This window comes from Carettochelys insculpta, chromosome 2 (assembly GCF_033958435.1).
Source record: "Carettochelys insculpta isolate YL-2023 chromosome 2, ASM3395843v1, whole genome shotgun sequence".
NCBI lineage: Eukaryota > Metazoa > Chordata > Testudines > Carettochelyidae > Carettochelys > Carettochelys insculpta.
This window is the reverse complement of record NC_134138.1, coordinates 129,379,421-129,392,683: the sequence shown is the minus strand read 5'-3', so window position 1 is coordinate 129,392,683 and position 13,263 is coordinate 129,379,421. Positions and strand designations below refer to the sequence as shown.

Genomic DNA, 13,263 nt, shown 5'->3' with positions numbered 1-13,263 from the left:
ATTATGCTCCCACAGATTTCTGGTAGGGGATAGAGTGGTAGCAAAGGCTCCCATTCTGTATAGTTCAGAATCAGGACAATTGTTCTGCAGAGCCTGGGGCACATGCAGTGTAATTTATCATACCCAGCTCTTTCCCAGTTTGCCTCTAGCTTTGGTATATCATCTTGCTCATTCACTGTGCCATCTGGTGGGTTCCAGCCACAACTGCAGCTGTTGTCGGAAATCTCTCTGTTGTGTTCTTTGCCTTTGGAAATTTTAGAAACACCTGTTTAGAAGAAATTCTGATTCTGTGAACCATTTTCTTTATTTTCCCATATATTTGACTAGCAGTGACGTAGAACTCAAGCTGCCTGTGTGCTTTAAATGTTTCAAAATATCACATTTCCTTCTCGTTCAAATCCTACTATTTCTGTATTGAGGCAAGTGTGTAGTGATGGCGACTTGATTATTTCCACAACCAAAGCTTCACAATTCTCCTTTGAATAATAACAAATACTGTATTTCAATATATCTTCTATACACAGTAATTTGGTGTGTTCTTAGGCTAGAATAGTGGACTGAACAGTCTTTCCAAAGAAGAGGTAACATTTTCAAACTTGGATACCTTGTTAGGTTCTTAAATCCATAATAAAGCTCTTCAATAAAAACAGATTTTCAAAGGTGCAGAGAACCCCCAGTTATGGTGGCACAGCAACTCTTGAAAGCAAGCCTATAAATTCTTTGGGTCTCAGTTCTCCCATCTGTAATAATGCTTACTGTGCCCTGTAAAATGCTTTAGGGATAAAACATGCAGTATATTAGTGGTTATCCACCGGAGCATCCTGAGGGGATGACTCAATATAGGTAATACAGGGCTTAAGAGTGGTATGAGATGCAGCCTTCAGTGGACCACCCACTTGGAGTGGCAGTGAGGCCCTTTCTCCACCCAACCCTTTATTTCAGAAGTGGCACCAGGAGCCCATGTTCCATGCATCTGATGAAGCGGGTCTTCGCTCACAAAAGCTTAGGCTCCAAAAAATGTTAGTCTATAAGGTGCCACGAGACTTTGTATTGTTTTTGGCGCTACAGATGAACACGGCTACCCCTCTGATACTTGTCACCTTCCCTCTGGAGCAGCAGGCATTATGTCTCCCTGGGTGGGTGAGTTGGGCCACTGCACGCTGCTCACCACACACAAAATTGACAGGTAGGTAACAACAACGGCGTTCTCCAGAGCAGCGGGGCTGGTATTAATCTCCCCAGTGAGATGCACGGGATGCGTATGTTTGGCCTATTGTGTCAGGTCCTCTGCTGACTTGGGCAGACAGCAACCGCACCAGCCACCCTTGATTCACTTTTTCAAGTTTCCCTGTGCAAGCACAAATAGATCACTGAGCTTGTGACACATTCACGGAGCGGCCCACGGCAGGGCCCTGAGCCTTAGCTAGACAGTCCCTGAATGAGGTGGATGTGGAAGCAGTGCTTGTTTTCCCTTTTCCGCCGGCACTGAGTACCGGCATCTCGGAAGCCATGGGATTGGCTGGGGGAGAGGGGTGGGGAGCTGTGTGAGTACCAGCACCTCTTGTTTTTACAGGTAACAGGGCAGGGACTGGGGAGCACTGCCTCTGGGTGTCCTTCCGCCCTTCCTATAAGCGGGGCACAGTACAATGCGCGCTGGGACGGGCTGGCTCAGTCCCCAAGGCAGATGGATGTTACAGTCCCTGAGCCCCCTGAGAGGCCCCCAGCCAGCTGCAGGAGAGCCCCGAGGCTGCAGGGCCGGGAGCCAGCTGGGCTGAGGGCGAGGGCAAGGGCCAGGCAGGGGCGGGGGAGGAACTGCGCTAACATCCCCGGGAGCTGAGCTCAGCTGGGCGGGGGGAGGGCTCGGCGCGCGCCAAAGGCGGGCCGGGGCTGCGCTCGGGGATCGTTTGCTCCGGCCTGGCAGCGGCGGGCGCGGCCGGCCGGGCGCGAGGCGGATGGAGCCGGCGCAGGAGCAGGGGGAGGCCCCGGCGGGGTCCGCGCGCCCCGCGCCCCAGGGGACCGCCCCGCCGGGCATTTCCCTGCACGATTTCTGCGGGCGCGCGGGCGAGCAGCTCGTGCACTTCCACGCCATGCGGCTGCGGGACTCGCTCTTCCTCTGGGTGGGGGCGGAGCCCGCGCTGCGCAGCCTGGCCGTGGCCATGTGTAGACCCCACGTGAGTGCCGGGCCCCGGCCCCTACCTGCGCCGGGCCGCCCCCGGCCGGGACCCCCCCCCCAGCTCCCCGAGGCCCTGACTCCCCACCCCCCGCTGGCGCTGCCTCCCGCTCTTTCCCCTCCCCGCTGGTCCCGCCCCGGAAGAGCCCCGGGAAGATGCTCGCGACGGGGCCTCTAGCGCGGGCCGCTCGTGTGCACGTGCTCGCTCCGCTGACCTCGTGTGCGCGGGGCGCCCCAAGGCGGTTTTCGGGGCGATGCCGGCTGGCTGGGCCCCTGCCGCTGGCGGCGTGTAGGCGCGTGCTGCAGCCGGGGGGCGTCTGGCCAGCCCTGTAAATCCGCCAGCTCCGGAGGCAGCAGCTCGGCCCTCGGAAGACTCCCCTCCCCGTCGCTCAGTGACCTAGCTATGTCTACAGGGCCTAACTTGGCTGCCTAGTGTAGACCCAGCAAGGGCTGGCTCAAGGGCTGCTGGGGTGTGCGCCGCCTCCTGGTGCTGAGACGTCATTTGCCAGCTGCTGCTGCTGTAGCGAGCTAGGTCTTTGCCACGGTTTCTATGTGGCTGTGTTAAATCCCACTTTCCTGAGAGGTTGTTATCTCGCCCTGCATGCCGTGGGCATTGTAACTAAGAGCGAAGCCTCCCTAACTTTAGTGTGGTCAAGTGTAGGTACGGAAAGTAGTGATGCAGATTTTATGCTCTGTGCTGGGGTCCTCACCTGCATCTGAGGTCCCACTGCTGCTCAGGGTGTTGTTTACCTCTTCCAGGCTCTGTGGGCTCCGTTGTTGTTTCCTGGGGTCCCAACTGCTGGGGGCTCCTTTGTCATGTGAGATCTTGGTTGCTAGGCCCAGGAGCTCTGTTGTAGGTACGAGGGTCCTCGCTACTAGTCCAGTGCCTGGGGTTTTGCAACCACCCCCAGCTGTGGCTCTAGCTAGGCTCACTGAGGGACTCAAATGGAGTAAGGTGCATGGTGGGGGAGGAGCAGCAGCTGAGCTTCCCCACCCTAAAAATTGTTTCAGCTCCACTGAACCCTTATTTTTTGACCAGGCCTGGGTATAATTTTCAGAGGCATCTATTTCCATTTAGGAAGCTAAATTTCATGACTGGATGCAGTGCCCTACATGAGTGCTTTTGAAACTTTTACTATATATTTTTTGGCCTACATCCTGTCCGCCTGTTTGTTTGAACCTGTTTTGTAAAATTCATGCCTTTGCTGAACGTCCAGGTGCTGAAGTTTTAGGATTAGCAGTTGAGCAGCTTTTCAGGACTAGAAGAGTTTGTGGGAGGGAGAGGGAATATCTCCTTTTGTTGCAGGATATTGTCAAATAGATGGAGGGACAAAGTAAATAGAGAAGTAGTTAAAATTTGCCAGAAAATTGGTTTCTCATACATCTTAGAGCAGTGTTGTCCAATAGTAATTCAAGGATTGCCACACTTCTTGTTGTCATCCTTCCGTATTCACCATGCTCCCCCATTCCAAATGTCCTCCTTCCCCAGAGCCAAGGTCTCCAGCCTCCATGCTCCCGAACCTGCAGTTCCCCCCTCTAACTGAATGCCCTCCCCCAGACAGGCTCCCCCCGACCTTCCCACCCCCTGCACTTCAAATAAATGTCCTTCCCCACAGCCCCGCCCCGCCCAGCTCCCCCTCTGCCCTTGCTCTAACTGAATGCTCTCCTGCTTCCCCAGAGCCAGGCACACCCTCCCCCACACCCTGCTCACAGCAACTTGCCAGAGCTGCTGCACCAGTGCTTGAGCCATGGTGGCAGGAGCTGCGCTGTGGCTGGAGGTAGGATCTGTGGCAGGGTGTGAGTTGCGCAGCAGCTGGAGGCAGGCACTGTGGCGAGGCCTGAACCAGTGTGGTAGGAGCTGCCACTGCTGCCACCACCTGCTTGTCCCACAAAGCAGTGGGGTGTGTGTGGAGCAGGCAGAGGGTACTCCACATGTGCAGCTCTGAGGAGCTGCATTTAAAGACTCCAAGAGCTGCATGCAGCTCTAGAGCCCAGAATCACCACACCACATTGTCCCATTCACTGCAAGTGGCGAACATTTTTGGATCAGGACAAACTACAGAAGTCAGTGGGAAGACTCCCATTGATGTCAGTGGGCATTCTGTTAGACAGCTTTGCCTCTGTAGATCTCACAGCACTTTACAAGAGAAAATATCATAATTCCATTTTACAGATGGGTAAATTGAGGCACATAATTGCCAAGACCTGACTTCCATTTTTATGTCCTATTTGATTCTGATACCCCGTGGCATTCTGAAGCAAACGGGGAGATGATTTGGCTCAGTCTAAGCCTTTGAAAATTGCACTTGACTCATCCGTAGTAGATTTTGACCGTTGCAATATATTTGACAATTGGTCACTATTCCAGAGGGGGACACAACAGGCTGTGCCATGCCTGCAGGATGATTTTGACTCGGCAGTAAATTTTTAAAATGTATTTCTGTGCATTGACTGATGCAAACCTGTGGAAGGGTACATGCCTCTTTGCTGAGAGAGTACATGGGAATAGATGTAATTAATCAGAAAATAGCTTCAGTGGGCACTAGATGAGGAGGGCTTTGAGTTAGCCGCAAGATTCCTTTCCCAGGTGGGTCTTGTCCTCGTGGATGAGCAGACTTTTGATATTGGTCCCCACTTTTCGTCCCTGCAATTAGCAGGGCTTCCCCAACCTGTCTAATGCAATCCAAACTGATGGAAACGGAGAGAAAGCCGTGCTAGTCTGTATACTGTCAAAACAAAAAAGCAGTCTGGTAGCACTTCAAAGACTAACAAAATAATTTATTAGGTGATGAGCTTTCCTGGGACAGACCCACTTCTTTAGACCATAGCCATTCCAGAACAGACTCAACATTTAAGGCACAGAGAACCAAAAATAGTAATCAAGGTTGACAAATCAGAAAAATATTATCAAGGTGAGCAAATCAGAGAGTAGAGGGGACAGAAAGGGGTGGGGGGAGTCAAGCATTAGATTAAGCCGAGTATGCAAAAGAGCCCCTATAATGACCTAAAAAATTCCCATCCCAGTTCAAACCGTGTGTTAATTTGTCAAATTTGGATATAAAAGAGTTCAGCAGCCTCTCTTTCCAATCAGTTGTGAAAATTCCTCTTCAGTAGGACGCAGACCTTCAGGTCATTAACAGAATGGCCCACGCCATTAAAATGCCGGTTTGTGGATCAGGTTTGTGTTTTTATGTCTGTTTTGTGCCCATTAACTCTTTGTCTAAGAGAGTTTGAAGTCTGTCCAATATAGAAAGCATCTGGGCAATGTTGGCACATGATGGCATATATGATGTTAGTTGAGGAACATGAGAATGTGCCTGTGATTCTGTGAATAACCTGGTTAGGTCCAGTGATGGTATCTCCAGAATAGATATGTGGACAAAGCTGGCAACGGGCTTTGTGGCAAGGAAAAGTTCCCGGACTGGTGTTCCTGCAGCATAGACGGTGATTGCTGGTGAGAATCCTCGTAAGGTTGGGAGGTTGTCTGTAGGAGAGAACAGGCCTGTCACCTAGGGCCTTCTGGAGTGTGGCATCCTGATTAAGGATAGGTTGTAGGTCTTTAATAATGTGTTGCAGTGGTTTGAGCTGGGATAAATGTTTATGTACATTTAAAGAAAAAACCATTTTGGCACGTGTCAGAAAGTATGTGGAATGTAAAAACTCTATGAATTGGTATATAAAAGGTTTTCATGTACATGTATTCACAAACATATTTCAATATTTTTAATGAGATGAATGAGTCCGACACCCAGCACCCGATGGTCTTGCACTCCCCCCTTACAAAAAATTTCACCCCGCCAAGGGCTTACCGCCCCACTTTTTGCATCCCTAGTCTAACTCATCTCCACATTTTGGAGTAGAGGAAATCCCCCCCGCCCCCAATTGGATTGGCAGAGACTCAGTAGGAGGGAGGATAGCATGATGGTTGGCCTTCCTTTGCAGGGCACTTGCTGATTTGAACTTGAATAAGGGGTGGATTCAATGTAATTTGAAGTCTCTAAATTAAGACTGGCTGAGTTGCTAAAGTCCTCAAGAGGTTATGGGCCTATTGCATGAGTGGGAGGGTATAATTCTGTGGCTTCCAATGCTCAAGAGTTCAAACTAGATGCTTGTGATGGTCCCTTAAATGTTTGGCTGTGTGGTGGTGTTTGTATTGCAGTAACCTCTAAGGAGCCCCAAATATTCATGAAGACCCCCTTGTGTTAGGAGCCCTTCATCATTTACTGCCAGTAAGAAACTTGCCTCCTGCAATTAAATAACCTCACAGGCCAGGCCAGCTGTAGACCCAAGTGCAGTGTAGACTTATCTAGACTGTGCACAGGGGTACACACACTTGACAAGGTGTGCAGTGTATAAAGTTTTCTGTAAGGTAGTGTTTAAGTGACACAGGCTTCGTAGGAGCCCTTGCCTCCGTGAGGGCCCAGTTGTGCACTGTTCACTACATAATAATTGTGTGAGTAGACTCAGTGAAATGTACTTGTTTACTTCTGAGTGTGAACTAAGGTTGCTGAATTGGATTCTTGTCTAGGACAGGGGTATCTCGGTGGTGCCTACTTTAATATTTCCAGGTTATGGAATTTTTTTCTGAAAATTGCATAGGAAAAGTGATATATTGTATTAGTTGTGAAATGATACCGGTGTGTGTAATTACAGACTTTTAATGAATACACTGTATAAAAATGATAGACAACCCGAGAACATTTTGAAAAGCATCTCAGGGATTTGGGAGTACAAGTCAGTGTAATTACAAATTCATTCTAATTGCTTCCAATGCTCCAGAGCTCAAACTAGATGCTTGTGATGGTCCTTTAAACATTTGACCCTTTTGCAGCTTTCCTCCAGCATCTTTACATAATGTGAAGGACACTATGTTTTGGTTCTCTGTGTTTTTTAACACGTCAGAGCTCAGCTTGAGCATTGTAGCACCTAGGTACTTAAATGATGGTAGGAAATGCAAATCTTTTCAGATTCCTCTTTTTTAAAACCGAAACAAAGTGAATATTGTTTTGGCTTACTGGTAGCTAGGAAAAATAGATAATTTTAGTACAGAATAAGCAACTTTTTTTTATACTCTCTTTCTAGGACTCCATTCCAGTGTCTACATCGCTTCTTGGAGATGCATCTGACACCGCCTCAAATTCTCTAGCCCAGCGACTAGGTGCGTTCTGTAATGGTTGAGAGGGTTTATGACACAATCGTACCTTTGAGAATCTGTTTTAAATTCTTTGGTTGTTTTGGCTCCCACCTTGCATGTTTGGGAATGAAGTACCTTGCTGTCAGCACAAGTAGTGTTGCATGACTTCTCAGTAAGAGATTCAAGTTTGTCTCATACAGACACGATGAAGTATGGACCAACTGTGCTTGAAGCTTGCATTGTGTTAAAGCAGCAGTTCTCCAACGGGGTCGTGATCTCATTTTAGTGGGGTTGCTAGGGCTTGCTTTAGACTTGCTGGGGGCTATAGCTGAAGGCCCAAATCACATTGCACAAAGCCCTAGGGATTCAGGGCTCAGCTTACAGGTCCCCTGCTTTGAGCTGAAACCCTTGGGCTTTGCCTTTGCTTCCTGTCTGCCCCATTCCAGGGCGGTGGGGCTCCAGTGGCCTCAGGCTTCAGTCTTGCCCCCTGGGGTCATTTCAGTGCAGAGACATTTGAGAATCCTTGTATTAAAACCCTCTCCCAGCCCTAAAGAGCCTCACTGTTCTCAGATTATTGCAATAGTGAGAGTGTGAACGAAGAGGCTGTAAACGCTTATTGCTAGTTAATCAGCATTTCTTCTATGAAGAAGGACTTACTGTGCTCAGTGCAGCTCAAGAGCTAGTCTGGCTGTCTAGGCTAACGGGGAGCAGGTGCATTACATGAATGTCATCTGCTCTGAGTGTTTATGGATGAAACAGGTGGAGAATTACTGCTCAGTATTTAGGCACTGAACTCATTCAGGTATAGGGGAGTTAAGTTCCTCCATACCAGGGGTCACCAACCTTGCTGAAATTTGACCTTTCGGCCTCTTCTGTACCATCCAAGTGCCAGTGATACTTTGTAAAGTCACTAATAGACCTACTCACAACAGCTGCATTAATAAATAAAGATGCAGAACTTTACCATGTAGACGGTGGTTGGTAGCATTAGCTGGTCTTTTGTTAATCGACAGGCGACGTGGCTGTGAACAAGCTCCTGGCTGCATGGGGGAAGAGAGACAGCGCTAAATTCCTGCCCCGAGTGCCCATGAAAATTGGTTCGCGTGCCACTTTTGGCACCTGTGCTGGGGGTTGCTGACCCCTGTTCTGTGCTTTTTCACGCCCCTCCCACTTTTTGAAGTTGCCCATCTTGCTCATCTGAGAGGACGAAGAGGCAGAGTAACAGCAGAGATATTGGTGGTATTTTTGGTACAAATTCCCCCCTTCTCTTTGAATTTCAAGGGAATGTATCAAGCATGGCCTAGATCCCATTGACTCTGCAGGGAAAGTTTGATGGGGGATCTAATTTCCCTATTGGTGCTTTGATCCAGGCACTGGGGGTGAGGGGTGTTCTTGGAAAAATTATCTAATATTCACAAGCATTGGAAACTCCATTTTGTGTCTCCTCCAGATATTGTGCAGAAGTAATTCAGAACTCAAGGACATGTGTGCTATTTGCAAACCCACTGCATACTTTTTTCTCTGCTATTTCAAGCATTTTTCTTGCTATTTCCCCTTTTAGTTATTTTGTCAAAATTAAGACATCTGTTTTCTGTACTGGAACTTTTTTCATACCATTCATTCAGGGCCATCTTTCCACAGTTTGGGGATTTTGTTTCAATCACCATTGATAGGTCTGTCTTTGAAAATAGCTTTATCTAATGTACACAGATCAGGTAATATGACATCCATTTTACTTATTATCCTAGAATTTTTATATTAGGCTGTTTTGAATGTCTAATTTTGTCTATCCCCTAACCCCCCAAAAAATCTTTGTAAACAAATTCTCTTCACTTTAGTTTGTGTAATCTGGTAAGAAGTCCAGTATAAGCCATAAATTACCTCAAACTGCATTACCTTTAAGAGCTTGATCCAGAGCCAGCTGAAGTCTGTGGGAGCCTTTCGGTTAAGTGCTGTGGACTTTGGATCAGGCCCTAACCTAACTGAGACACTACAGTAAGCCCTCACTTTGAGGCAGTTGCATCTTGGGTAACATCCCACATAAATTGGGGAGGGGGACTGGGGAGATCTCCAGAATTCCTCTGGCTGGGGGAAGTGGGCAGCTCCGGTTTCCCCTGCTGCAGGGCAGGGCACCTCGCCTCCTGCACCAGCCGCTGGCTAGCTGGAGCACCCCTGCTGCCCCCCACCTGCGGCGCGGGTTGGCCATGGGGCTGCTTTGGCAGTGACAGCTCCAGCTGTGGCATGGCTTGGCCCTGGGCAGCTCCACTCCTGGCATTATAGTGCTGGGCAGCTGCAAGGCAGGAGATGCCTCCTAAGGAGCCCCTGAGCCAGCCAGCAGTGTGGGGGTAAGCAGTGAGGCTGGCTGCAGGCAAGTAGGGTCCCCTTGGACCTGACTAATGTTTATATATATATATAGAGTTCACACAAAGCAAGAGTCTACTAAACTCATCGCTGTCTGCCTCCTAAACTTTCTAACCAACAAGCCTGACTTAGTAGTAGTATAATCTATATACCTACTTTAGAGGTGGATCTTCCTTGTCATTTTTGTTGTAACACAGGACATTTGCCTCAGTTCTTTCCATAACATGTTTGACTACTACCAGCACTAACCTAGAAACAAGTAATGGATGACTGTTTTGTATTTTAGCCAGGAAGACTAAAAAACAGGTCTTCGTCAGCTACAATCTTCAGAATACAGACAGCAGTTTCACATTACACATAGAGAACAGAATCAAGGAAGAAATGAAGGCTTTTCCAGAGAAGTTCTGACTTTGCAGCATTGTAATTTAATTTCTTTTTAAAGAAAAACTGATCAGGTTTCATATTGATAGACTGAGTTAATATTTGAAACTTTGGTTGTGTGTTAGTTTTACAAAATGGTGTGGACCAAACTCAAATATATGAAAAAAAATTGATGTAAAAATTTATTTCTTCCAGAATTTGAGTTCCTCTTGTGTTGGAGAGCAGCTGATGGTAAAAAAAAAAAAAAAAAAGGGTGATTGTGGGGTATGAGGAAGAATGTTGTGAGTTAAGCAAGATATTTTGAACTGTGTATGTAAGGCCTTGATCTACAATAGAAATTAAAGCCAGTCCAAGAATGTTCTCTGGCTTTCAGTTGCGTCTGTAACATACTAATGTATTATAATTACAGCAAGAGAAAACAAATCTCTAGTGCTTATGGCAAGTTGTTGCCTGGGTTGTGAAAAATCAGCAAATTCGATAAAAGGAAGCCACAGTGACATCACTTTCATTTGCAGTTTGGTGGGAGAATAGCAGCAATTTGCTTTTTTCCAAAGGTAAGGAATTTTCCACTGAAAAGGATATAAATGTGATCCTGAAGCGTGGGTTTTTTTCCCCCAGACAGTGTGCATGCACTGTGTAGCCAGAGTTTTGTCTGCTGCATTTAGTAATGTTTTCCTGTTAGTCATGCAGCAACAACACAGTTTGGAGGATTCTGTTCCATCCTGTACACCCACACATTAAGGGTATGGTTTGGATTATAATATTGTTACTACTACTGCTGATAATGCAGGGGCAGGAAAGCATCTTCAGAGTCTAAGTGGAGTTGGAAGAGCGAGTAGTTAAGCCTAGCGGGCATGTAAATTGAGCGCACGATGCAGCAGCTGGGGACCATTCCAGTAACACTTCTGCCCTCTTCGGAGTGAAGCCTCACTTTAAAAGGGCTTTATAGAGAGGAAGGGAGAGTAGGATAGTTTGACAGAGATGATGCAAGTGACCAGGGGAAACTTTGAATGTGACAACTTTCTCCTGGAAAGTAGGAATTTTTCTTCTCTCTCTCCACTGAGCCCTTGGAGGTTGTATTCTGTCTCAGAGCTTAGTGGATGAGAATCAGTTTCAGCTCAAGTCTAAGATGCCATACGCGTGTGTGCTCTTACACTGTGGGAGTGCAGGGTGAGGTGGGTGGGATGGGGATTGGGCAGGACATGTAGTTCCATAACCCTGCTGCTCCCATGCGTTGCCTCTCCCACTGCTATGGGGGCAGCAAGGGAAAACCTTCTGGACGAGCACTTTGCTGCTGTTCCCACAGCTGGGGAGGAGAGGCAGGGTGCTTCTTTCTTCCTCCAGCCAAGGGCTGAAATGTGGGTGTGCCTGGGTCAGGGTACCCGGATGAGGGAGAGTGAAGTGTGTTAGCAAAAGGGAGGTGCTGGAGTAGGAGGGACGCTTGTATGAGGGTTTAAGTTCTAGTACCACCAAGGCAGAATTTTCCCACAATTAAACAGGGACACTGAAGGGCAGGTGATAGTTCTGTTTTCATCCAACTGTGGACTTGTTCTGTGTTATTGAGGATGTTGTGTAACCCATTTCCACATCTGTGAAGTGACATACTGTGAAGTGCATGGAAAGTGTCCACTCGAAGTATAATGCTGCTGTAATAGTGCCCAAGAAAGAAAAAGCAGCTAGTAGGCTCCGGTAAGGCTCTTGGTCTAGTTTATTATGGGTGCCAGGTCAATAGTTAAAAGGTAGCTATAGCAAATACAGCTAATTTAAAGAATAGCTATACCCAGAGGCTGACGTCGTAATCTCAGCTCAGAGTTGTTTCAATAGATAAATTGTAATTAATACATAGTATCTGCTACCAGCACTTAGAGTTTAACGGTAAGGATCACCATCTCTGCTGTCAGCTTACCTTGAAACAACAGTCTCAAGTGCATAAAGATATTGCTACAAGGATGGTGAAAAAATTATTCTCCTTAACATCTGATGCTTGGACAAGAAGCAATGGGCTTAAATTGCAGCAAGGTAGGTTTAGGTTGGGCTTTAGGAAATACTTGCTGTCAGGGTGGTGAAGCACTGCAGCACATTGCCTAGAGAGCTTGTAGAACCTTCCTTGTTCATAAAAACCTCCAATGATAAACACCTGTCAGTAATAGTCTGGTTTCTGCTTAGTTTTGCCTTGCGTGCAGGGGAGAACTGAATGACCTGTTAGGTCCCATCTAGTCTTACACTTTTATGAGCATCCAAAAGCTGTGTTAATTCAGAGCTAAGGTGACTTTATTAACACAAGTCTGAGTTCAGATCAGCACCCTTAATTCTTGGGCATAACTTAATTACGTACTATAGTAGGTGGTCACCTTTCCTGGCCACCAATCAGCCCTCTATTTGTAAGCAATGCATTTTAGACAGAAAGAGTACAAGCAGCATGTTCATCAAATGCTGTTTGCTGGCAGAGCGTGTGACTTCTGCTCAGGAGCAGGATACACTAATGGTTAAATTACCATAATTAGCCTGAGTTGAGGTAAATGTGATTTAACTATTATAGTAGCACCACCTTGTGGCCCCAAGTGGGTGTATTACCCTGGGCAACGTACACACATCAGTACAGCCCTTACCCTCACAACTTAGTGTCTCAAATAGACAAGAGTTGGAGGGTCATCAAAGGTACCAAGGTGAAATGACATGCATGATGTCAGAGAGCAGGTCAGGGGCAGAGCCAGGAAGAGATCCCCATATGACTCCCAGTTGTGTGCTCTATCCACTGGAGGTACACTGCTGCACACTGGTATAGTATGGAGCCAGCACCACCTGGGGAAAGGTTAGAGATTGCACTTTAGATGGTATTTTCCCTAATCCCTCCAACCATCTAGTGATCAGGAGGGAGGTCTGAGCATGGATAGAGCAGGATGCTCCCTGGGCTAGTTGAAGAGGGAAGGACACCATCTCTGGGGCAACATGTGACCCTGGTCCTGCAGAGAGTTCCTTGTGCTTCTACAGGTATGGAAATTGCAATGACCCCTGGGTCTCGTGCAGTGTGCACAACAGATGTGAAAGGGCCCCTTTTTCTCTGGTCCTAGTGGGAGAAGGGAAAAATAGGGCCCTAATGCTATCTAAAAGCAGCATGCTGCTATGTGTGAGCCATTTCCCAAATCTAACCACGTTTCTCAATTTCACTCGGCAGAGCACTCCTGACAATTTGGGACATGGTGTCAACCTTAATTGC

General features: G+C 47.5%; 1 protein-coding gene across 2 annotated transcripts; it reads left to right on the top strand.

The window, feature by feature from the left end:
• The first annotated feature begins 1,900 nt into the window (after nt 1-1,900).
• On the top strand, nt 1,901-10,404 carry PSMG4 (proteasome assembly chaperone 4). Of its 2 annotated transcripts, none has more exons than XM_074987740.1 (3): nt 1,901-2,171; nt 7,253-7,328; nt 8,318-9,945. In XM_074987740.1, exons 1-3 carry the CDS (start codon nt 1,953-1,955, stop codon nt 8,440-8,442), a joined length of 420 nt encoding a protein of 139 aa, XP_074843841.1. In that variant the 5' UTR covers nt 1,901-1,952; the 3' UTR covers nt 8,443-9,945. The 2 variants fall into 2 exon arrangements, with proteins under 2 accessions (XP_074843841.1, XP_074843842.1); XM_074987741.1 differs by lacking the exon at nt 8,318-9,945 and adding an exon at nt 9,952-10,404 and having other exon boundaries at nt 1,906-2,171.
• The last annotated feature ends 2,859 nt before the right edge of the window (nt 10,405-13,263 follow it).